Source organism: Maniola jurtina, chromosome 7, assembly GCF_905333055.1.
Source record: "Maniola jurtina chromosome 7, ilManJurt1.1, whole genome shotgun sequence".
Classification (NCBI taxonomy): Eukaryota; Metazoa; Arthropoda; class Insecta; order Lepidoptera; family Nymphalidae; genus Maniola; species Maniola jurtina.
Window position 1 is genome coordinate 4104888 of NC_060035.1, and position 26781 is coordinate 4131668.

The 26781-nt window shown below is 36.8% G+C and overlaps 2 protein-coding genes across 5 annotated transcripts in view; one reads left to right on the forward strand and one right to left on the reverse strand.

The window, feature by feature from the left end:
• LOC123867152 (innexin inx3) overlaps positions 1-12701 on the reverse strand; it is a 33108-nt gene extending 20407 nt beyond the window's left edge. The window contains exons 1-2 of the mRNA XM_045909041.1: positions 12419-12701; positions 2668-2852 (exon numbers count right to left, since the gene is read on the reverse strand). Coding sequence (XP_045764997.1) covers positions 2668-2830 — 163 coding nt within the window. The 5' untranslated portion in view covers positions 2831-2852; positions 12419-12701. The remainder of the gene's footprint in view (positions 1-2667; positions 2853-12418) is intronic.
• Positions 1-26781, forward strand: part of LOC123867150 (dedicator of cytokinesis protein 3) — a 78884-nt gene that overhangs the window by 31793 nt on the left and 20310 nt on the right. For all 4 annotated transcript variants that reach the window (XM_045909035.1, XM_045909037.1, XM_045909036.1 and 1 more), the window contains exons 5-12: positions 20170-20284; positions 22651-22935; positions 23802-24008; positions 24595-24694; positions 25056-25291; positions 25601-25760; positions 26146-26269; positions 26565-26719. In XM_045909035.1, coding sequence (XP_045764991.1) covers positions 20170-20284; positions 22651-22935; positions 23802-24008; positions 24595-24694; positions 25056-25291; positions 25601-25760; positions 26146-26269; positions 26565-26719 — 1382 coding nt within the window. The remainder of the gene's footprint in view (positions 1-20169; positions 20285-22650; positions 22936-23801; positions 24009-24594; positions 24695-25055; positions 25292-25600; positions 25761-26145; positions 26270-26564; positions 26720-26781) is intronic.

Here is a 26781-nt window from a genome sequence, read left to right on the forward strand (position 1 = left end):
TTTAATTTTTATGTTCATGAATTTTTCGTAAAATGTTAAACAAAATTGTTGCATTTAAAATAATTTATGTTATCTTACATTAAGATATTTTAAGAAACCGCTACCGTTCATCTTTTTTAGGGTTCCGTACTTCAAAAAGAAAAACGGAACCCTTATAGGATCACTCTATTGTCTGTCTGATTATTATCTGCTATCTGTCCGTCTGACATGTCGGTCTGTCGTGTCTGACAAGAAAATCTATACTATATCTATAGTATATACATCTATACTACCTAGGTACTTCCCATTGACCTAGAATCATGTAGGTAGGTAGCTCTTATAGCACAAGTAAAGGAAAAAATCCGGAAACCGTGAAATTGTGGTTACATCACAAAAAAAAAAATGTGTTCATGAACAAATAATTAATATTTTCAATTTTCAAAGTAAGATAATTATAGCAAGTGGTATATCATATGAAAGGGCTTTACATGTACATTCTAAAACAGATTTTTATTGATTTTTATGCATAATAGTTTTTGATTTATCATGCAAATTGGCAAATTGTTGGAAAAAAATACCCGAGAACCCTCGGCGCGCGAGTTTGACTCGCACTTGGGCGGTTTTTGCTATATACAATATAGGTACATAAACAAAAATTATAACGTTAAAGTTTTTTATGCTCGCAAATCATTGTTTGAATGTCATCGTATTATGAATTATTCCTCTTGCTCTTTAAATGAATAAAGGACAGGAGCATTTAGAGTCATTATTTCATGAAGCAATTTTAACTTATTAACCTTTACCCGAGGATGCTATTAAAAATTGCTCCTACAATCAAACAAAACCCAATCCTAGTATCCAAGTCCTATTTCGAAGCCTATTTTTATACCTATTCCCTTTTTAGGGTTCCGTACCTCAAACGGAAATAAAGTTGAAAACAAAACCCCGACTGCGATCGTCTTTATAAACGCTGAATATTACCTACCACGCAAGACCACGCTGCCCCGTTAGAATGTTATTATTGTCCTTTATTTCCTACTAGATGATGCCCGCGGCTTCGTCCGGATTCAAGCTAACTCTGTACCTACCAAATTTAATCGAAATCGGTTAAACGGATGGACCGTGAAAAACTAGCAGGCAAACAGAAGAACAGACAGACACACACACAGAGATACACTTTCGCAGTGTTGGATTTTTATGATTACCGAAACTTCAACATTTCTTGCAGTTTAAATATCACTTTTAAAATAAGCTTAGTATGGTATTTTTGTGTAATTAATTTTACCTTTAATTTCTATAGGTTAAGATGGAGAAAGCGTTTAATCTAGTCTGGCAAAATGAAGAATATGTCAGGACTAGTAACTTATAAATTACAAGTGTAAATTAAAAATTTTCAACACCCCCGACAAATCATTTTCAAATAAATAATTATGTATATCTAGGCAACGTCCTCCTTGACAGCTTGACATTTGTCAATTGACACCTTGGATGAATAAATACTCATTGACACTTGAATATTATGAACCTAAGGGTTATCTAACCTTCTTTTCTACTAGAAAACTAGAAAATAGCTGATAACTTTTAAACGGCTGAACCAATTTTTTTGGATTATAGCTAAGAACACTCTCGATCAAGCCACCTTTCAAACAAAAAAAAGTAAATTAAAATCGGTTCATTCGTTTAGGCGCTACGATGCCACAGACAGATACACAGATACACAGACACACAGATACACACGTCAAACTTATAACACCCCTCTTTTTGGGTCGGGGGTTAAAAATTGATAGAATCGACAATATCATTCACAATTATAAAAATAAGACACCACTGAATATAACCTAGGTAGATAGGTACTGCTCATAATATTCGATATGCCTAGCTGCGAAACTGATTTAAATTATAGCTGATACGTATTAGGAAACAAATAAAAAAGCACATAGCAAGAATGATAGTAAAAAAATGATTTATGTAACTAATAGTTCAGTGGCACCGCGCGCTTCAATGACTTTAACCTTATCACGTTAGTACACGCCTCCAATATTTGTATGCTCAACCAATTTGCTTATGACGTTCTTTGGGTAACTGATACATTCTCACAGATGTTTTCGTGAACAATGAAATGTGAATGACTCAATTTTACCGTAAGTAGCTAAATGAATGGTGGAATGAATGGTATACTGTATTTCCAAGTATTTGGAATAGTTTGTCTCAGGTTTATAGGTCAGTAGTTTTGGTCATAGTTAACACAGCCTTCTAACAATTAGCAACCAAAAATAGTAATTAAATTAACTGCCCACTTTCTCTTGCAGATATTATTGTTACCGAATTTGTTATTAATTTTATTCATGAAGCATTTTGAAATTTTGTTATCTAGCGATATAATATTCACGGTTTGTTAGCCGCGCGGCGCGGCTGGAGAGGATATCGCGCGGGGCGCTGACGCGACGTGCAGTTCAGCTGCAGTTCAGTTCGAGTGCGTGGGCACCTTAAAAGTTATCATGACAAAAAAATAGTGTACCTACTCTGCCTATGTATACTAAATACCTTTCCTACCTAGCGGCCGTAGAGCTGAATTATTAATATCACTAATTCCAAGTTAAGCTACCACCTAAGCTAAGAAATCCTAAACCCCTGTATCAATATTGATAACTTTCAATATACCTACTATAGCAAAGAAAAGAAACTTACCAATAAGGTTATTAGCAGTAACGAGTATACAACACAGGAACATGATAGCAGAAGTGATTCTGTAGTGCATCCGGAAAACCATGTTGTCGATAACAGCCTTGTCGATCAGATAGCGGACTTTGACAAAGCCCGCTACCGCCGACGCCAGTCCAAACACCGCCATCTTGGTCTAGTGTTGGCTTATCCTGAAACAACGAAACAACTTAAATTAATAAACCTAGCATTTTAGAGCCAGTTGAAATTGCCAATCTAAAAGTCCAATAATTAGGTATAAATGACGGCACAGTAGAAGGTGTTGGTATGAGCTTATCGAAATCCTCCCAGATTGTATCCTTAATTTTAAACAAGCTAAAAAACTGAAAGAATTGCAATTTTTTGATATTCTTTTTGAACGTTTTAAACGATCGCCTTGCCAAGCCAAGCCTTGGTTTTCCCGCTTCGCTCCGATCGCAGCGATGACCAAACCTTAATATACATAATTGTCATTCTATAATTTAATGTGAATCTTTCTTTCTCCATATGTTCAATATTTACAAAAGTGTATAAAAATAAACTGTAGACAAACAATAGCGGCTATAAATAAGATTCAAACAAGTGCCATGCGCTGTCCCTACCAATATAAACGGTAAACTTTATAGTCTGTGTTAACACATTCCTTATTCCATTAACGTCTGGAATAGATTTGGACTTATCAATGTTTACTTGTCCCACTTTTAGTGATATAACAATTTAATGCGCGGTTGGAAATTTCCCATGCCTTAAGTTCTTACGGAAATGGTATGATCAATTCGGGGAACTATTAAATGTGGAACTGCCCTGTCTACAATGCACGCTTAACGAAGTACTTTTGAAACATTGACCTCTCGTAAAATATTAAAATCTCAGCTACTTCTCGCCCACGCCCAGTATTCGAGTTTTTGTGGCTTTTTATTTTTTCATTCGCACATTCAATTAATGATATCTATCAGACTGTCAGTATCTACGATTTGAATACAGGTTTGAATGGACGCTGCGTAGCATATTCATCGGTAGTAACAATCATAAGTGGCAATTCATCACAAATGGATCCAACCTTGGCGACTTCTTGATCTCGTTCCTACGCGGTGTCGTGTGTCTAAGATATATTAGTCAAAGCGTCGTAGAGGGAACGAAAATTAATATATTGGTGTCGTCCTCAATTGCAGCCATTTACATGGCACCTATTATGCTTAATAACTCGGATAGGAACCCACGTAAATTGATCTTTCTGCACTGCGCATCATCAATTCAAACAGACTAAGAGAAGCAATCAAACCTAGTGTTGTATAAACTGAGCGTCAATAAGCTCCTATTGCACTTGTGTATTTTTTTGTAACTTAATATCACTTATGTAAGTAGTTCCTATACAATGATTAGTTCAGCTTAAAACTTAATTTTGCTACTGAAGTTTTCTTCGCCTATTTCTGTCCATTTCGCTACAATCTCATAATCGTGTCAGGATTGGTCTCGGTTGCGGTAAAGGCAAATGGTGCGCCGGCGCAGGGCCCGCGGGTCGTCGACCGGCCGCTGTTCGCCTCCTGCGTTTTCAACTTACTCCCCCCTCTCGTTGCTATACCTCCCTCGGTCCAGACCGATGCATCGCGTGGCAACGCGAATTTTACGCGGAAACCAGTTTACCAGTCCGGGTAGCGACAATCTTCACCCGCCACTGTCGCGCTGAGATTTACCTATACTTAGTTGTTTTATTTTTGTAAGATTATCCACGGTCACGATTATTTAGCACCTTGGTAGCGAGCATATTTATAACATAAAAAACGGCTACGCCATCAGCTTGAAAAATTTCAAAAGGTACTCGATCAGTTAGTTACCTATTGTTGTACAAAAAATTATATCTTTGAAGAATACACTTTACTTACCACCATCCGCATTATTCAAGGTTTTTCAGAGTACCTTACAAGCGTTTGTGGTTTAGATATGAAAACGGTTGTAGACAATAATAAGTTGGATATCAGAGTAGAAACGTATTACATATTCCACGATTTACGAAAAACATGCGCGGGCGCACGCTCGTCGCCTTTCCTACACAAATATCTTATTTTATACACAACAATCTACACTTAATCGTGACTCTTCAGCCTTATTACGAGAACACAAGAATGATTTTATATCTTCCATTTCCAATATGTTTTCTATTTCAATACCTAATATTAAGAAATTTAACATTGCCACCGTATTCGTGCGCAAAACCGTCTGTACTATTTCATTAATCCCACGACATGTAATTGTTATAACTCCATAAGGATATCGCAATTTAAAGTTACCATCGTCTTCATCGACAAGTTATTTGGTAGCTGACTATTATTCTCGCAACTGATCATTCACATTAGTACATATTACGTTTCGGATGCTGATAAAGTAGCTTAATGATACCGTCTGTTATTAAGGCGTGCGTTCACAGCTGCCTGGCACGCGTCTGCTCTCTAATACTAATTGCGGGAGACGAGCCGTCCGTCCGTACGAACATCGCTCATAATACCAACTCGTTCGTGGGAAAGAATCTCCGTATATCCATTTATGTACGTAATTGGTTTCCGTGTGTGAAAGACCATTGAACGCTTCGGCAGTCTTGACAATTGTGATAATAAATGCTATCGTATTGATGTTTATACTTTAACATCACGTTAAATGAAATTTTAAGACACACTTTTTAATGCATGATTTTTTTGAATGTCTTTCATTTATTAATAACATAGCTACTCATTACAATCATATTTTAAAAAAATGTTTATAAAAAGTAAAATAACAGAAACATTAATTAAAATACGACCAAATGGGCTCATTCCATGATCATTATTATTAAATGTATATTATAATATTTTAATAATTTGAATTAAATTACTTGTTTCAGTGATTTTTATTAGGTTAATTCTCTAAGTTAATTATATTACCTTAGTATTTGAATAATTCAACAATTATTGTTGATTTCGTTTACTTAACTAATTAAATGACTCATTAAATTATGAAAACAGCCTCCTAATTTTAAGAAACTTGGATTTTATAAAAGGAAAGTAAATTTAAGAATCATCATTCCATGATGTGAATCAAAATAAATATTTAGAATTAAATTATACTTAGTTTAAGCATCTTTGTACACGGGGCGTTAATAATTATGCCACAAAAAGCTCTCGATAGTATTTTGAACTTAGAGAAACGATTACGTGGCTTCGATCTTTGTGCTTTATCAAGTTTTTATTGAAGTGTTACAAAAGAGAGAAGTTGTTGTTTATTTTAAAAGAAGTAGGTAATATTGTAAGTGAATGGTGGATTGTCTGCAATCTACGTGATCTCGGTACGCGGCAGCGGACGATGACGTCTCGTGATGTCCGACATAATTACCTCCATTGACTATTGCATCGTTCCACGTTGTTCGCCTTGCTAGATATTATAGCGAAGCACATGAACCGAAAAGAGTGGTGAAACGCCGTGCATACCGTAGAGGCAAAAAACAATGCTAATTTTTATAGACTTTATCCCTCATATAAATAAAAACAAAAATGAAAGACAAAGAAAATTATTACTTGAGGCAACTTTTGGCCTAAAATTATCCTAATATTGTAATATTATATTATTATTTAAAAAAAATACAAAAACTAAATAATAATATATAAAATATATACATAAAAACTGCTTGCTTATCATATAAATTGGAGTTTAAAATTTTAAATAACTTAAATTACCTACCTACATATGGACCCTAGGTAACGCATTTTTTATAAGAGACTATTAATTGTGAGATTTAGTTAATAATAATCAACTTTTTAAAAATATTAAACAATTCATTATAGTCAATTTATTACAGGCTTATAATATTATAGGCTTATAATATTACAAACTTATAGAAAGATACCATGGCATGGTATGGTATGGGCACCATATGGTACCTTGATGCTAAATGATAGTAGTAGCGTTACGTTAATAGACGGTCTTTGATTTGTGATTAAATAAAAAAATATATAAAGCCTAAAGAATTTGCGGTTTCATAATTAAACGTAATGTATAAGTACTTAGATATATTATTATAAATAATATAGACGATACATAATTTTAGCGAATGGGTGTGGAAAAGATAAACCCAGATGGGTGGCTACCAGTCATTGCATCCGTCGTCCTTCGCCATGATACGGGTTTTCGAGATATCTCGGATAAATAAACGCGGATATGGGCTTCGAAACCTAGATTGCGGTTGCATTATAGGTCTTGGGTTTCATGTGGCATGTTCAGAGTTGATGAGTTATTGTGCGTGATACGTTTCAATCGTATAAAGTATCACACTGCGGCCGTAACTGTCCTTTATTTATTTTTAGGGTTCCGTACCCGAAGTGTGCCAACGGGAGCCTATTACTAAGCCTCTGCTATCTGTCCGTCTGTCTGTGTGTCAGCTGACTATGTATCCATGAACCGTTACAATGTGTAGAGTTGAAATTTTCAGTATGTATTTCTATTGCTGCTATAAGAACAAATAATAAAAATTTCTAAATGGCCGCCATGTTAATTAAAAAAATTAAAAGTACTTACATTATCTTATACGATGGTACAGAACCCTTAGTGTGCGAGTCCGAGTCAGACTTGACGAGTTTTTAGAAATTAGGTCAAGCTGTTTGAAGGATTATTGTGGACTGATTAGATAATTAGGATCAAAGTTGGAGGAGGAATATTGTGATGAACTGCGCATCTCAACCAACAAAGAAATAATCCGACAAACTTTACAGTAGTTTCATAATAGTAGGGAAGACTTAAGTTCGTTCATATATAAATATCTTTCTTATCCGTAACCAAGCGCGAAGCTAGAGCTTAGTATTAGGAATGAAGACGATAATAGTCCAAACAGTGAAAAAAATTAGATATTACATTATATTATTATCACTGCCCATATTATGCGAACCCTTGCGAAAATGTGTTAGTTTGTTGGTTTATCATGTGGTTGGAGCAACGGATCGATGTGATTTATTGCATGGATAAATTATAGTATAGTCACGATATACTGACTTAAAAAAAACCTGGATAGTGGCATAGTAGGCAACTTTGTACTTACTATACGTATATACGTACGTACGTACACACGGGATTCTTACGTCGAAAACTTAAATCCACGTGGACGAAGTTCGAGTTTCGGCTCTTAGTAAAAATATCAAATAATGCGGAGCGCCTTTGTTTCATGAGGTAGCGAAATAGCAATAGCGAAACTTACGGATAAGTATTTAAATGTAGTCACGACCTTTTCGGATCTATCGAATGATTAGGATGACTTTTCCTACACTTGTCTACTAGTCAGTAGCTGATGCTAGCTAGCTTAATGTCAATGGTATAATTATTATCTGTCAGATGTCCCGTTATATCAAAAGCCAAAGGTCATAGTTGCGCATGAGTTGATCAAAACATCGGTCGCATATTGAAAAACTTGTACGACTAATTGTAATTACTTTGACGAGTACTGAATAGTGAGTACGCGATACTTACCATACATATCAGTTTTCGAACTAACTATGTGATTCATTTTGTGAACAAAGAGCTGACTCGACGTTTTCTATAAAACGTAATACATGACACGATTTGTAAATGATCGTGATTGTATTTTGTTCCGAAATAAGTAATCAGACGATGAAAATTAGGTAAATTCATATTAATAGTATGAATGCGAAAGTGTGTCTGTCTGTCTGCTAGGTTTTGACGGCCCATCTATTTAACCAATTTTTCAGGAAAAGTACTTACAGACATAGCTTGCATCTCGGTGCAGGACGGACTACATACTTATTGTCGTCTGTTGTCCCTTAATAGGTACAAAGAGGTCCCATGGGATTTATACATCTATTTTGTACAGAGACAGCTTGCATCCCGAAGACGGATACAGGGTACTTTTTGCCCCGGAAAATCAAAGATTTTAAAGGAATTTAACAGAAAGCGCAACTCTGCACCTCTTAGTTTTTAAATAGAATTCTACCATAAACTTGAAGTTATGACATGAATACCATCAGATAAGATTGGAGTATTGTAGGTTTTTGCTGACGAAATCAGGAGAAACTTCTAGATAATGAGTAAACTAATAAGTAAACATAACAGTAAAGCCATGCTAATAAACGTAGGATTGACTTTCGGCCATGGCTCCGTATTCTTCACACGTGCAGCCTACTAAAATTACATATGTTTGAAAAACAATCGTGTCAAAACTATCTATAATTAGATGTGACGTAAAACATGCATTAATTAATATCAACCATATCGTTGCATTTTATTTCTTGGAAGAATCAGCAACCTTTCGATTTTACGTAATCGTTGTTAAACGAAATGGTCGAGTTTGTTGATCATCTATAAATATCAATAATAACCGGTTTTGAAATAGGTAATCGATATTGAGAATCGCTAAAATTTGAACTATTACCTAACAGGTTATATTGTAAAAACAAATAAGCAAAACGGTCTTTAAATTATTGCTTTTAATTTAAAATTAATAACGTTACAACAAAGCAAAGTATGTAGCATCCATAGTAATAGTATAGAAAATATAGTAGACATACGAGTATGTCTTAATGATTTTTTTTTATAGAAGGGCCATGGACGTATAACACTCATAAGGGCTTGTTCTTTAGTAATCAATACATAATATTATGTAAGTACCTACCTACGCGAAATTTCTAATTTGTTCAGATGCAGAATATTCTTTTACAAGCTCTTCTGATTGATACTTGACAATGTAATAACTATGTAGCATGGGTCTTCATAAGCTCCGAAACTGAAGTGATGCCTTTGGTGGATTTAACGTACATAAAGCATATCATCACAAACCCCTTTTCTATCTGTGCGAATTTATACAACGTCATTTTAGGTTTTTTTTTTTTAAAGAATATTAGTCATTTATAATCATGACTAACATTCCCTTTTCCCCTCTAACTAAGCTTGTGCTAGGACTGGGTACGACAATAGTGCAACGGATGGGGTTTGAACCGCCAACCTTTCGGATTTCAGTCCGCTCCTATTCGCGTTAAGCTATTGAGGCTTATATTTTCTTCGTCGGCTGGTGAAGCAGCTTTTCTGCCAATAATTCATGAGGATCGTCATGTGTAAATAGATGTTCATGTACCTAGTGTACGGGTTATCGTGCTTTCGGGATCGCTATGCAGGTGGCGCGCACGATCCGTGACAAGAATCCCTTGTTTGTGACCTGTTTAAGATATGCTCATTGCCCGTGCGATGAACTACATTCTGAATGTATCATTTATTCATATTTATTCAGATAAGAGTTTTCTTACAGACTTCTTTACCATGTTCACGTTTTACGACGTTCAAAAGCTTTAATATTTAAAAAAACTAAAAACTTTTGCGTTGCATTTTCATGTACACTTAAAACGGAAGCTAGTCAGTATTCTAATTTTTAAATTGGATTATAAATATTTCTAATTATTCAATGTTCAATATGTACGAACTTTAAGTTTATTGAGTAGTTAGGTAGTTACCATATTATAACTTTTCAAGTTTTTCGTATATTATTACCAATATTACCATCTCCAAAAAAATTATTTGCAATTTTTGCAAAGGCAAGAATATTATGTTGCAGTCTAAATAGGTCAAAATTGTAAAAAGCTTCAGTAGTTTATTTTCTTTTCTTAATCCACACTAATTGATGGTTTTGATGAGATGTCTGTAATAGCTGAATTTCTAATACAAACTAATAAATCTAGGCTTACCGATAATAAATTCATAGCTAAGCTCTTTAAATACTTAATAAAAAAGTCATGAAAGTCACTCAGCCTACAATTTAGTATTTAGTATGGGAACGGCTGTCTAAAAACATCACATTGTTTTCTGGTCGCGTCTTGCGTATTGTAATTTGTTATTTAAATAAGTTTCGGGTATTCGTACTTTTCACTCGGAGTGAATTTGAAAAGATAATGTTTAGAAACAAAGGCCCAAAGTGGGTTCTTTATGGAAAACATACAGTGAACTTGAACGTGGGAACAGAAACATATGGTTTTTATATTATGTTATTGAGTGGTAGTGATATTGTAACACGAGCGAAGCACCCAATCTCATCACACAACCCTCTTTCAAATCTTACGATGTAATAGAAATAGAAAGATTTTTTAAACTTGGTTTCGAATCGTCAAGTAAATCTACTGCTGATTTGGAAATTGGGATGCCCTTTTTACCAACAAGAATTTCGGAGCTTGAAATATGAATTATTGTTAGTAAAGAATAACGAATGATCACCAGCTATTTTTACAAAATCATCAATAAAAGTTGAATAAAAGATGAATTTATGGTAGCTATACTACATCGATGTGATATCGAAATAACCAATACATAATAACTAACCTACATAATTCGCTCTTAGTCTTATTCTCAAGGATACTAGAAGATTTCTTCAGATTTTGTTCAAAGTCACGACTGATACTGATCGTAATTGTTTAATGTCTATATTAGTCCAGTCCTACTCAATACCCATGTGTACCTACCGACATTGAAGAAATCAGTAGAAAAACTATTAACAAGGCAAGGATTTTTGTACTTACGCGCTACAATAGTTTTTTTATCATTCCGAATGCGTTATTTTAACTTCAAGTTATGTAGGTAGGCATATCCGGGTTAGTTAATCGGTAGGTACTAAACTACATAGGTATATCGTTCTTTTAATTTGGCCTTTGTCTTCAAATGAATATTCTGTAAATTAATCTTATCCAATTAACTTAAGAATGATTTTATCCATCGTTAGAATACCTGAAGAATTTTAACTGATTTCGTATAGACTACAAAAAATTCAGAAATTTCATTTATTTATTAAAGGAAAATCGGCACGAAAACGAATGGTCAATTTATTATTAGAAAACTCAAATAAAATATCAAAAAAACCTACCTCGGTACTTTATGAAAAATGACTGTGCTTAGCAGGACGCGATAATTTTATTATAATTAGTGCATAAGAAAGAAAAGGAAAAGCGAAGAAGGGGAAGGCCAAGGATAACTTGTAACAAAGGTCTCAGGGATGTGAGCACTTAGTACCGACCTACTCCTAAACCTGCAAGAATAGAGGATACTATAAGGTCAGAAACAGGATATTGCGGAGACTCCCTAACACACAAGAGTAAAATTACACTTGATGGTGAAATCAGCAAGAATTCTAAACTGCTTTAATGCCATTCGTAGTTATTGTCCTTCTTCTGAATAAATAATTAAACAAGTTTCTTTACTTAGTTGTGTATAACAAATTAACAAAGTAATTTATAATTTCAAATGATGTTCAATTAGGTAGGTACTTACCAATTAAGACTATTGTTATGAATTATGATTAATTCATATAATATAGATAATTACTGTTCGTAATATACGTGGTAATATTTTAGAAATTCATATTAGTCTAGGAATATTTATTAAAATTACGTTTCGTTGTCTAGTGGCTAGTTTATTGACGAAGTTCTCGGTAAAGGGGCGCAGCGTGTCATCCCCGTTCTACAGGTAAATGAGTGCAACCGCTACCTGTGGGAGACTTCACACCTCGTAACTTGTTTGATTCATAACCTGTATACTATACGTCATCTTCATCTGTCATGTTCTAACCAGCCGCCCTCACAAGAAAGCGGGGCAAATAAAAAGCCTCGATGACTGTGCACGAAGCTTTTGTTCCTGCACATGCTCATATGTATGCCGTCAAACTGCATTCCACCGTCGTCGATAGCCGCTAAGCGTGTCTCAATACATTCTGAGCTTTTGTAAGATAGCTTACCTTTTTAAAAAGTAACTGTTATTTTAACCAGCCGAGATTTCCTAAACCGCGCACTTCTTCGTATCACAACACAACAAACACAGCGGTGCGGGCGATTACACGTAGTCACGTCAGCTTTACGTCATATTATTCGGGATACGTTAGGTTAGTGAAGCCAAATTATTGGAGTAAAACGAGTGGCAAAAGCGGCCGCCACGCTGCACACCAGCTGCTCGTGGCTCGGGAACGCGAACTGGAAAGCGCACTCGGTCGGCTCGAGCGTCGACTCGCGCCTGTATCACTATTCACTACTGAACGGCAGCGTGTGCGCACCGATCGCCGTCTCTTTCGCTCCGACGCCTGAAACGGTACCCATGTCGGCCGTCTCTCTTCCCCCAAACCTGAGTAAATGCACAGTAGTCGGTCTCGAGAATCCATCGGGGAACGAGTTCTGTCCATCTCGACTTCTTGCGTTTTCTCCGTGTCGGATGCTTCGAAGTTTTGTACGCCAATTTAAAGCGGTTATGAATATGATTACTGATTGCAACGGGTGAAAAATGCTCGCGGCTTTTAATTAATACATTGGTCACTCCTATTATTATGTCAGACTGTGAAATATTAATTCTATTCTTCTTCTTTGTTTGTTCTCACCTACTTCATCTTTAAAAAATCGCCTCTCGTGAATATGGTTAGTTTTTGACACATGTGATATTTTATCAAACCCGTAATTGACCAGTCTTTTTAACCCCCGACCCAAAAAGAGGGGTGTTATAAGTTTGACGTGTGTATCTGTGTATCTGTGTATCTGTCTGTGGCATCGTAGCGCCTAAACGAATGAACCGATTTTCATTTAGTTTTTTTTGTTTGAAAGGTGGCTTGATCGAGAGTGTTCTTAGCTATAATCTAAAAAAATTGGTTCAGCCGTTTAAAAGTTATCAGCTCTTTTCTAGTTTTCTTGTAGAAAAGAAGGTTAGATAACCGTTAAGTTCATAATATTATGTCAATAGACAAATGTCAAGCTGTCAAGATGGACGTTGCCTAAATACATAATTATTTATTTGAAAATGATGTTTTGGAAAACTCAAATACTTTGGATCGTCGGAGGTGTTATAAATTTTTAATTTACACTTGTTTGTTATGCCTATTGATCTGGAGGATTACTTAAACGGTAAATTGTACCTACTTACCTATTAATATACTAGATAAAATTAAATTCATAAACTAAGCGAGTTCAATAACCACTCACGTGCTCAATCTTTAAATTATTATTTTATTTTATTGATTATTTTAATTAGTGATCTATTTTCAGGGTTCCGTATCTCTAGTGTAAAAAGGAAGCCTTATAAAGAATCACTTCGTTGTCTGTTTGTCTGTCGTGTCTGTCAAGGGGTACCTACCTACCTATTTCCCGTTGACCTAGACTCATGGCCAGGTAGCAATGTCTAATAGCACAAGTTAAAGGGAAAATCCGAAAACCTACACGGTTTCGGATTTATGGTGACGTCACAAAAAACAAGTGTTATTTCTTGTACGATACCTACTACGGAACCCTTTTTGTGTGAGTATGACTCGCTTTTAAGCGGTTTTTTTTATTAAATCGTACCCATCTAAGTTGCCTGTAATCTTCTAAGTTATTAATCAATGTTTTATTGTCAAGAAACCTGATCTTGGATGACAATAGTTTAATTTAATCACTACTTCACTACTATTCACTGTAAATAACTAGTAGGTAGGACCTTTTATGTAATTTAATTGTAGATTGATTGTAAGCATTTTTCTCATTCTAATAATAATTGCTGTGCCGTTTATTACCACACACATCTTAGCTCTTGATCATAAATGCGATATCAATTAAACTTTATGAATACAAGTGTGCATTCTCGCTCTCCGACGATGCGAACAAGCTATCTCAATAATTAATAATAATCTTCTGTCCAGAGAGGTCTTGTCTGGACCTGAGGTCAGCTGCACTGTCATTGGCTAGGCATTTCGACCGCTCTACCTGTGCTAAGAATGTTACTTTTTGTAAAAAAAAGTAAATCACATGGCTCATACTATTCACGGCTCGGTCCCGCATAGCTTCTCACACTATTATTTTGATATAGAATAAATCAAACACCTAGAATTATAGATGCTTGGTAGGTACTTACCTATACTTTATACACTGACTAGGACACTGGACACTTATAGGAATAAAGTTGAAAGAATTGGATTCTAATAGTACCACCTATTTTTTTAATAGGACTATGTAATCTAACTAGGTATGATGTTTTATAAAAGGACTGATTAATTGACATATCAACGCAACTAGATCTCTAACGTTTACGGCAAAAAAATTAAATAGGTACACAATTTACAAAATTGTGTATTTTTTTGTTATCGACATCGACATAATATATTATTTACTAGCCGATGCCCGCGACTTCGCCCGCGTGGATTTAGGTTTTTCGAAATACCGGAAAATCAAAGAACTCTTTGATTTTCCGGGATAAAAAGTAGCCTATGTGCTAATCCAGGATATTATCTATCTTCATTCCAAATTTCAGCCAAATCCGTCTAGTAGTTTTTGCGTGAAGGAGTAACAAACATACACACACACACACACACACACACACATACAAACTTTCGCCTTTATAATATTATAGTGTGATATGTCGATGGTACGGAAACCCTTCGTTTGCGAGTCCGACTCTCACTTGCCGGTTCTTACTGAAATTCAAAAAAGAAGAAAGACAGTACATAAGTCCTATTCCATAATATTCCTTATCAAGATTTACCTTAGATGGATAAGAATGATTCATGTTTAAAACATATTATATAGCCTTACAATTTTAAATATTGTCTCTTTTTCAAGATGCAGTCAGAATGCTGCATTATATTAAATTATGTTAGGAATAATATAATAAGTAATAATAAAAACTGAAGATTATAAATAACTTGATTACTAAAAATATCACATTAATATAATAATTATAGGTACGAATATAACAATATCAATAGCATGACTTGAAAGCTTGCAATAAATCTTAAACAAATATTAACTAATGGCCGTAATCACCTAAAGTTCAACGTGCTGAAACGCTACCAAAACTTGATTTACCAGTTTCCACTGTCGTGCTATCTAGACGTCTGACTAGCATTATCTCAGATTTGAAATCACCATGTGATGTCAGAACAAACATTTAAACTTAAACTACCTTACTGAAGCTGGAAGTTTCATTATGGCTAACGAGACTGCTAACTTCCATAGCCTATCAAAATATTAAGTATTATTACTCTCGCAAAAATATGTTTACACTAACATAAGGAGATAAAGTAAGTTCGGATGCATGTGATAATTCATCCGATTTAAATAATTTTTTCACTGATAGATAGCTATATAGCGTGCGACAGGTTGAGATGGCAACCGGGATGGGGACGCCCCGTACACCCGCACAACCCCCACACTAACCCGCTGCGTGTGAACGCGGTTGACGTGCCACCCGCACGGGGCGGGGCGTCGTCCCGCCTCATACCCCAGTCAAAATCAAAGTCAGCGTGACACATTCGATATGCACCGTTCGCCCTCCCGCTACTAGACATGCAAGGAAAAGCAAGCAACCGACCAAGCAAGCAATACGCACCATCTTGTAAAGCACAACCCTGTCCTGTCATTGTTGTTTCACCACCGTAGTCTGACAGCTACAGTGTAATGATCGTAATCACCTACATTGCCGACACCCTTTCACTATTGGCTGAAATGCATTGTTGCAGCAAGCATAGCATAAAAGCCAATCACAGTAACTGAGATTGTAATAATGATTGATGCATTTTCCGTAATCGAATTGCAACTGTGCGGAGCTTTATCGCTCAAAAATGATTCGGTCACCTTTCTGCACGCCTGGGTCATTTATCCTAGGCCCTGTCCTGTCCCTGTAGGTTCCTAGGTCATGTCCGCGACTTCGTCCACGTGGATTTAATTCTTTTTAATGGGGAACTGGGAACTCCTTGATTTGCCACGATAAAAACTGGTATATTCCCGTCTCCAGGATGCTTGTATCTGTACCGCGAATCCCGTGGGAACTCTTGGATTTTCCGGGACCAAAAGTAGCTTATATCCTAAAAATTGGTTGAGACGATGGGCCGTGAAAAGCTAGCAGACAGACAGACATTGTGTTACGATTGCGTTGCATCATATTTTGATACATCTACGTCATGTGCGCCGTCCGCGTCGGCATGGGCAGTTATGCGACATCAACCAGTGTCTCTCGAAACTGGTTCGGTCACCTTTTTGCTGCACTGACCGAATTGTTTCCATTTATTCGTTTTAATTAAATGTTTTTTACAAAAAAAAAATAATTAAAAAGCGTGGCTTATAATTTATCAATGTAACATCATAAATTAGACCGGGCTCACTTGGTAACGTGATCCGAGAAATATACGAGTACGTACGGCAGCCTGCCTTCGAGGGCACTCGCGTAATTCTTATGATGCCGAGTTTACGCGATAAAGAGGCGTTAGTTAAATTTTGGGCCGCAGCGCTGTGCGAGCTGAATTGCACTTCAATGCATCATGAAAAGAGTCGCTAGTTATTGAAACGTTTTTGCGGAGTGATCCTTCTGTACCAGTAAAGTACCATTAAGTATTCTAAGATCATATTACGAGTATATCGAATACATCGTGTTCCGGCATTAAGGGTATTTAACGCGACATCAACCACTGTTGCTCTGTCCAAACTGGTTTAGTCACCTTTATGAACATAACATGTCCGTTTCTTGTGGCAAATAAGTATCCATCGTTTATTTGATTGATTGATACTATTATTGTGTCTCGTAAAAGAAAAATATTTTAATTACATCCTAAAATTTACTACAAGCAGGATTTGGGATCGCTGCACTACTTACGCGAACCATGGCAGTGTCGTCCGAAAGTGGTTTGGTAACTTCTTTCAGTTGCAAGCCGAATGCAATAAATCCTATTAGGTGGTTGCTACATAATTTTATTTAATAGCTCATTAACATAGAGTTATTAAGTATTAACACAAGGCGGAATTGCCTAAAAGCCTGGGAGCCTATTCCATTATTATCACGAAAAAACTCCTATCATTAGGTATGTGATTAATAGAATAAGTCAGTCAGTAGGTACTGAGCAAAACGCAAAGAGAAATCACCACGATTCAAGTATTTATTTCAGTTTATTTGAAAGGTTCGAAATCATCCTGAACCATATTCAGGCCATGGGTTTTTTATATTCGTCACAAACGAATTTTAGATCATGATTTCTTTATTCGAACAATCAAGCAGCATATTATTCATTTCATAAATTCATTGGCATACAGTTGCATTGCATGCATTTTATCTACAAAGACCAAGTAGGTACGTATCTTGTCAAAACGTTGCAATTGGCAAAACTAGGTAGTACTTGCCGTGCAAAAAGAACTTTAGCGTTGCGAAACGTTGCCAAAGAATTCAGGTTTCACATTATATACCTTTCTTTATATAAGTTACGTTTTAAAAGGCTTGTCCCGTTTAATGGAAACATGTCTTTGAGGGCTAAACGCTGCCAAGAGAATTGCAACGATCCGTCTTTTATTATAAAGATCGTATTTCATTCTCTACACATCAGTTATGCAGATATTTGTCTGTTTCTACGTGACTCGATTGAAAGCTCATTCTACAATGGCGGCTACGTGATCGATTATCATCTTATCGTTTAATTTGACTTCTAAAATGGTGTATCTCTAACATATCATTACTTGAATTCGGCGCCTCGAGTCACAGAGTGAATATCGACAAGAAAATTACATACAAATGCTAAAAAGCTTAGGTTAGGATGAAACCATGGAAATTGCTGTAATTGCAATCTTATTTGCGATGCGTATTTAAATCTAACAAAGGGTTTAGGATTTCATATAATTTCTGTGATGTTAGCTTCTGCTAAGGAATAGGCAATCCTTACTTCCAATATTCGGGCTTACCGTTCCAGTAGATACAATATCGTTATTGGCTAGGTGTATTATCTTCTCTACTAGGTGTGCCGTATGAGCACCTAACCTCCTCAATAGCCTTAGCGCCCTTAGCGGAAAAGCTGAAGCGTCTCTACAGTAGTAATGAAATGCTCTAATGCTCAGATACCCAAGCCAAACCCGAAGCTTTCAGTGGAAGCCTTAAGTTGCTCTTTGATACTCAGCTTCTTAAAAGACGCGATAGCTCAGCTTTGTAATAAAAAAAATTGGCTCAACGTTTTTAGGTGCAACATTAAATTCTCAGAATTCCTCTGATTCATAATAAAATATTCACATCGTGTTGGTACCCATTTGCATGCAGGTTTCGTTTTTTTTTTACTTGGAATCAAACATGTATACGTTTTTAACGTTGACTAGGTTGACATTGAAGTTATTTTGACCACTTGCGAATACAAGTGTTAATTAAAAATTTATAACACCCCCGACAAGTGAAGGTTACAGTAACTGGAAAAGAGCTGATAACTTTCAAACGGCTGAACCGATTTTCTTGGATTATAGCTAAGAACACTCGATCAAGCCACCTTTCAAACAAAAAAAAAACTTAATTAAAATCGGTTCATTAGTTTAGGAGCTACGATGCCACAGACAGATACACAGATACACACGTCAAACTTATAACACCCCTCTTCTTGGGTCGGGGGTTAAAAATGGATATATTTTGTCATGTGAAAATTTACTTAGGCCAAATTCTCCTTTCACTGTGTATACTTTTGGGCCTTAGTAGTAGTAGTAGTAGTTCTCAGGCGTTTGCTTCGAACTGATTTCCCTAATAACGAATGCAAAGTCTAATAAAATTAAAATTCCCCCAAATCTGTCATTGAATAAAACATTTTCTCAGTACTTATCTTCTTTTTTTAGCGTCTATTTCGAAATAATTATTTCATTGATTGCGATATTCATACCTAATGATCTTTAAAATATAATATAAATAATTATAGGTATCTTTCATTTTGAAGTGTCTAAACTTTTGTAGGCTTGCGGTTTTCCTTTTTGAAACTTGGAAATGGGTATTCACTTCATTGACCTGTGCTGTGAGTAACTACGTGTGTTTTGACACGATTGCCAGACCATTCGATGATTATTTCGTCATCTTGCGAATATTTGCATAGTCATCGTGTAAAAAATCACGCAAAATATAACAAGATATGATACAAGTGTAAATTAAAAATTAATAACACCCCCGACAAGTGAAGGTTACAGTAACTAGAAAAGAGCTGATAACTTTCAAACGGCGGAACCGATTTTCTTGGATTATAGCTAAGAACACTCTCGATCAAGCCACCTTTCAAACAAAAAAAACTAAATTAAAATCGGTTCATTAGTTTAGACACTAACTGGAAAATCAAAGAGTTCCCACGGGATTTCAAAAAATCTAAATCCACGAGGGCGAAGTCGCGGGCATCGGCTAGTCTGGAATAATTATGCTTCGCCTCAATTCTTCACAAGACTCATAAGTTACTAAAATGAGAGCATTCTCTATTTGACTTTATAGAACAGATTCATGTCACGAAATAGTCTCGTTTTAACTTTAAGTAAAGTCTGAGCAAAGTCAAACCTACACACGCTCTATAGCTTCTCTCACATACCTCTCAGGCTAAAAGCTCATTTGCTACAAACTCCTTATTCTGGTTATCTTTCTTATCGAGTTTAATCCAGGTTTGACAAGAAAAGGATAGGGATAGGTTTAACTTCAACACATTTTAAAGGTTGGTGCAAGTTGACCTTAGTCTCGGGCGATATTACGAATGTTTTATTTTCCTTGTTGCAGAAAGCTCGGGCTAGAACTGGTGCCCCGGCGCGGCGCGGAAGCCGTTGACCCGGAGGACACGAGCCTCGTCGAGCTGTACAGGGTGCACGCGGAGAGCGCCGAGCGTGCTGCAGCAGTACGAACTTTATTTTATTACCTACTAGATGATGCCCGCGACTTCGTCCGCGTGGATTTAGATTTTTAAAATCCCGTGGGATAAAAAGTAGCCTATATCCTTCCCCGGGATGTAAGCTAACTCTGTACTAAAGTTCATCAAAATCGGTTAAATTTTTGGGCCGTGAAAAGCTAGCAGACAGACACACACTTTCGCATTTGTAATATTAGTATGGATAAACTTTTTTAATTCCATCCCAAGTTTATCCTTGGCTGTATTAGCAGAGTATGAGAGAGAGTTACATGAGACGTCGCTCTTAGGCCTCATTCGCACGAGAGCTTTTTTAACGTCCGTTAAAAAAAACGTTCAAAATAGAACAAATGCATTCCCAAGTATCTGTTCACACGTCAACGCTTTTTTAACGCGCATTTTGTATTGTCAAGCGTAAAATCGGTTCATTCGTTTAGGAGCTACGATGGCACAGACAGATACACAGATACACACGTCAAACTTATAACACCCCTCTTTTTGGGTTGGGGGTTAAAAATATGTTTCCCAATTTCGCAAAGTCGTACCCGGGATGTCTTACCTAAAATACCACAGCGCAAGGATGTCGTCAAGAAACTTGTTTGAAGACAGGAATGAAAAGCTTAGAACTGGTGCCCCGATCATCTACACATCGTACTGGAATGCTAAAGATTGGCGGTTTTCCGGTACACGGTCGTGTGGTTACTAACTGTAACTCCAAACTGGTCATTCAGTTAATTAAAAAAATATTACTCGATCTGGTAACAACTAAGGGCGGTTACGCACTCATCCGATCCGAATCCGTGAAAAGATGTTCCGCAGTAGATGTATTCCTATTTGCTATTTGTATGGTAGCTTACGCACTAGATCCGACCTCCATCATCCGTCTCTATCATTCGTGAGAATATCCCGGATGTGCCTTGGAATCAAATCGGACATTTGACGTTATGATGTAGATATGTCAAAGATGTTGACTGAATAGCTTGGATTTGGATCAGAGATCGGATTAGCGCGTAAGCAATATTCGAGTTCGGTACGAGTTTTTTATATCCGTATTTTACGGACTCGTATTCCGATGAGTGCGTAACCGCTCTAAACTTTGATTTCGTCAAAATGAATGGTCCCTGAATAGGTAACAAACGAGACAGAGTGATAGACACTTTCAATCATACTAAGCTTTTAGTTAATTACTATGGGCAATTATCTAATGGATGAGACACTGTCTACCTTGCCCAAGCCGTAAAAATCTAGAATTTATATAAAGTACCGAGGTCAATTCAACAAAATGCAAAAACCAAGCTCACGTCCATTTTTAGATCCTATGCCTTTACGTGTATTGTCTTCAAACCCTCTATGGTAATTTGATATCCGGCAGATGTGTGTAGTCCAAAACAACGAAAGGAAATATAAAAGAACCTAATTCAATTTAATTTTAAATGACGACGACGCACGATAAAGTCGAACTCGCGAGTATCTTCTAGCTAACTACATGTAAAGATCCATCTATACAAGAGGCCATCTAAAAAGACAAAGAATAGTTGCCACGAAAGGCTAGTTCAGACTTTATTACCACACAGCTAATATCTTGAAAGCGCCTAATAAGGTAAAAAGGTTTCTTCCACTCGAGTCGACTTTGCTCTTTTTATCCGAGCACTGATATGATTGGCAATATCCTTTTACATTGACGTGGCAAATCTCACTTAGCTACAGCATCATGCCTTTTGTAGACCTTTTATATAAGTCACGATACAAGAGGTCAGATTTCTTAATGCCACCCAGATCTGTGTCAACTGCAATCAGCGTGGCTATAAAATGTTTATTATTTGCTTTTACTTTTTGCAACTGTGTGAGTTATTTTGATAAAACAACCGTTTAGCTTTCTGCGTTTTAAATGAGATCTTTTTTGTTGTAACTAGAGTTTTTATGTGTGGCAAAATAAGTATTTGCTCAATCAATCTTAAAATAATTACTGAATTATTGGATAGCAAAATAAAAGTTGAGTGGTTTACCTACCTAAAATTACCAAAAAAAGTTAAAATGACATGGCTTGTTCTCAATACCATATTAGACCCAGCTTCTTAATAAAATCCATTTTTAACCGACTTAAAAAAAGGAGGAGACAATCTTTTTTTTGAGGCTACATTTTTTGGATCTGACTACATTTCCGTTCAACTACGTTCATACGTTCATAATCTTTGAGCTGATTCTTTGGACAAAAAATAGAGCCGCGGTCTGACTTATGGCATCGTATTCGTGTGGCTTAAAAACTTGTTTGGCTGAGATTAACATTATTCATATAATATTAGGTTAACAGAAACAGCAAACAAGATTTTTCTTATGAGGATGTCCTTCATTTTCAGTGGCGTGGTACATTACGTCGAGCATGCGGCTCAGGAAGCAGTTTCAACTCCGGCACCCTCACAAACAGTTCCAATATCACCACACCTCCAGTCCAGTCACATTACCTCATGTGCAGTATGAGAGACTTTGGTCATACCGCGGGGGGTGACGAAGCAGAACTGCTGTTATGGCTACACGATGCTAGAAGAGCGCAGCCATTATCCGAGAGATTTAGAGTGCGGATAGCGAGAGATGGGTTTTCGAACTACGTGGATAGATTGCACGCTAATAGCACGTTATTTGCGGTGAGTATAAATTACGATACGAGTATCAATATACAGGCTGTTACAACATCTTAACACTGGTTTAGTAATACAGTACAGCTGTAGGTATTAGATACTTCTGTCATACCGTGGGTGGAGATGAAGCAGAACTGTTATGGCTACACGATGCTAGAAGAGCTCAGCCATTATCCGGAAGATTCAGAGGTGGATAGCATGGGATGGGTTTTCTAACTTCGGTAATAAAGTAAAAATATTCGCAAGATAATCAAAATAAAGGAGTCGCTTAAAAATGGTATATTTTCAGTTTATTCAGTGGTAATATGGTATATTTCAGTCAGTCATAGTTGTATTTTCTGAAGGCAAATGTAGTAACTACATGAAGTAATTTGTTGTGGTGATCATTGGAATTTTCTTGCATCGTAATAATTGGTTAGGTACAATAGGTTGCAACGTTGCAGTTATGTAGAGTGGATATTTACGTTTTAGATTCCTTGAAGATTGCTAAGTAAAGTAGGTCTGATAAAATGAGTAAGGTTATGGGGAAATGAAATTAATTGAAGTTAACTAACTTGTTACACGTCCCTTTCTCTTTTACGATATAGATAGATACATTTTTATTCGTTGATCCTTACTATCTCTATAGCTATACCATCGCTACTCGTATCTACCAGTAACATCATGTGTCATCTTCTAGATTTCTAGATCTAGACTGATTGCTCCCTTCCAACATAAATGAATGCTTCCAACCCTAATATTTGGCACGAGCGTTGCTTGGATAAGTTGTATACGACATTCAAAGATTTAAATGTAATATGTCTTAAATTAAAACTAAATGAATCTTTGCTTACACGAGGATTTATTTAATTTTAATTTGATCGTTCGTACAGGACCTTTCAAGTACAGATCTATCTCGTGAGCTATGGCTAGTCGCGTGGGTGATACGAGTGGGGCGCTGGGCGGGTGCGGGCGGCAGCGGCACGGGGGAGAGGCGAGGGCCTGTTGCGAGGAGGCCTCTTGGCGCCGGAGTGTTACCTCTTGCTGAGTTCCTAAGACAACCTGAACCGCAGACCATTGAAAAGGAGTATACATTCAAGGTAAAGTAGCAAAATCATTTTAAATGCGCTCTTACGATGGTCATACTAGGTCTTTAAACCAAATCCAACCGTCGCGTCGGTTCTGCTGTCTACTACACCTGGCCACTGCTACTTCAGCTTGCTAATTCTTTAATATACGTCGATTCGATATTGGGTCTGCTGATGGACGAAGACCTGTTTTGGTCGCATGTAGAACTGTTAATGACGCTGGTCAAGCATAGATTGATAGATATGCATTTCAATAATGACACATTGCAGTCTCTTACAGATACAAACGTGACTCTACCAGCAAATAATTCAGTGACTCCAGTAATAAACGGAACAACACAAATTCGACACTCTTCAGGAGACCCAAAAAGCTATCTTTTTGAAGATCCATAGTGTTCCGAAGTTGAAATCATAGCTACTTTTGAAGCTGAATTTCTACTATAAATGTGGAATTTGAGTTTTTCCCTTTTTACTGCAGCAACTGAAATACCTTTTAAGCCATTAAATTTATTATGCCGTAATATGTGAATGAATCTATAGTGCGGTAGTTAGTAGCTTGTCCTAGAAAAATAATTAAAGTACTGTGATACTTTTTCAGGTATACCAATGTGAAGAAAAGGATTTTCACCAGTTACATGACATGTTAATAAGAAAACAAACGAACAAGTGCAATATTTTACCTGGACAGCCAAATTATGGTAAGAATCTATTTTATCTGAGAAATGATGTTTTGACGGATAAATTGACAGATTTTTTGTACAGAAATAGTCAATTTAGGGCTGATTTTTCAATCGTCAAATAACTTTTATCTGAGGAATAAATTTCACGTATTGACAGATTTCATATACCTACAAAAACTCTCAAACCCTCATTCCTCAGATAAAAGTTATTTGACCAATGAGAAATTGGCCCTTATATGTCTTTAACCTTTAGTGTGTTAAAGAGAATTCAGTTTCGTAATCATTTATTTTCTTATACTTTAAAAATGCCAAATTCTCCGTTCTTATAGCCTTTAAACACTAAACTAGTTATCAATGCGAACTAATTTTGATTTTACAGGAATAGTAGTAGCGCTAAGACTTCTAACAAACACCGGCAGTATCTCAGAAGCGGTTGCCTCAGGGGCGACTGTGACAGCAAAACGCGGTTTCCCCGACGTCATAATGCCGGGCGATGTGCGCAATGACCTCTACCTCACGTTGGAAAGGGCAGAGTTCGAAAGGGGTGGGAAAAGTACGGCGAAGAACGTATTGGCTACTGTCAGCGTTCATGATAGTACTGGGCAAGTTATTAATGTGAGTATTTTTTTATTCAAATACAGGTTAGCCCTTGACTGCAATCTTACCTGGTGGTAATTGATGATGTAGTCTAAGGTTGAGATCTATAGAGCGCACTTTGGTTTGCTCAGACTTAAGACACTGTTAAAGCGAGACAGCGCTATTCCGCTGGCATAAATCTGTCTCATTTTAACTGGAAATTAAGTCCAAGTCAATGTGCGCTCTGTAGATTTCAACCTAAGATGAAAGCGGACTAACCTGGAAGGGGTATGGCAGTTTTTTATTAAACCCATACCCCTTTTGAATTAATGAATGAAAATACTTTAGGAATGCGTATGGGGAGCCAGCGGCGTCGGCTCCACGTCCTACGAGTCACTAGTGCTGTACCACAACAACAGTCCCGCGTGGGGCGAACAACTACGCCTCACCGTGCCCTTGGAAACATTTACCCACGCTCACGTCCGAATCGAGTTCAGGCATTGCTCCAGTAAGTTTACTAGACTTTATTAGCGTCCTTAGGTATAGTGCCCGGCAAACAACTTGGATCTGAAGCAGCGAAGTGGGAGAAAGTTGGCGAATCCTGGAATTGGAAGTCGACGTATTAACCAATCGCGTGCACTCGCGCCGACTGATCAACCAATCACGCGCACCCGCCATTCGCGTCAATGCTCAAGTCGTTTGCCGGGCACTATACTAGTAATGTTCTAACCGTCTTAAGGTCCCTTTAAGGATCATCAAAGGTGTCTTGACTAAATATGACAGCAATTTTGTAGACGATTTATCTCTGTAAATTAGCCAATAATCTGAATCAGAAGCATATTTATTATTATTACAGTTTCAACGAGCCTCTAAAAGATTTTATTTTGTTTCAGCACGAGATAAGAACGAGCGAAAACTTTTTGGTTTTTCGTTCGCACGGCTCATGGAAGCAAGTGGCGCCACGCTGAGGGATGGTGCACACGATTTATACGTTTACAAGTGTGATGACCCCTCTAAGTAAGTTCCAATCCTTAGCAGTCTATTATAATACTTGATAATATCTTCAAGGTACAAAGTAACCACTCGGCAAAGACATTTAAAGAAATAGTGACTGTTGGTTCGACGCAATAAAGTTCAATTCAGCTCGGACAGCGCTGCGGCCTGTTTGTTAAACTGATATTGCGTAGACTCTATATCAAAGCAAATCAAAGAGTTTCCCACGGGATTTTTAAAAACCTAAATCCACGCGGACGAAGTTGCGGGCATCAACTAGTAATAAATGATTTTATATTGCACACACCTCTTGTTTTAGGTTATTAACAGCCAGTTATCTATCTCTCCCTTCTTGCGCCAACGACTCTGTTCGGTCTCCCGCCGCTAACGGCCTCCTGGCGACATTCCAAAGAAGCACCAAAGAAAATTGTATTATTAGTACTTTGCTGTGTTCCACTAAGCTTACTCAAAATGGTGAGACAAATTTTTATTATGACACTAAATATTTTTTGCCTACATAATATTAGTCATCACCA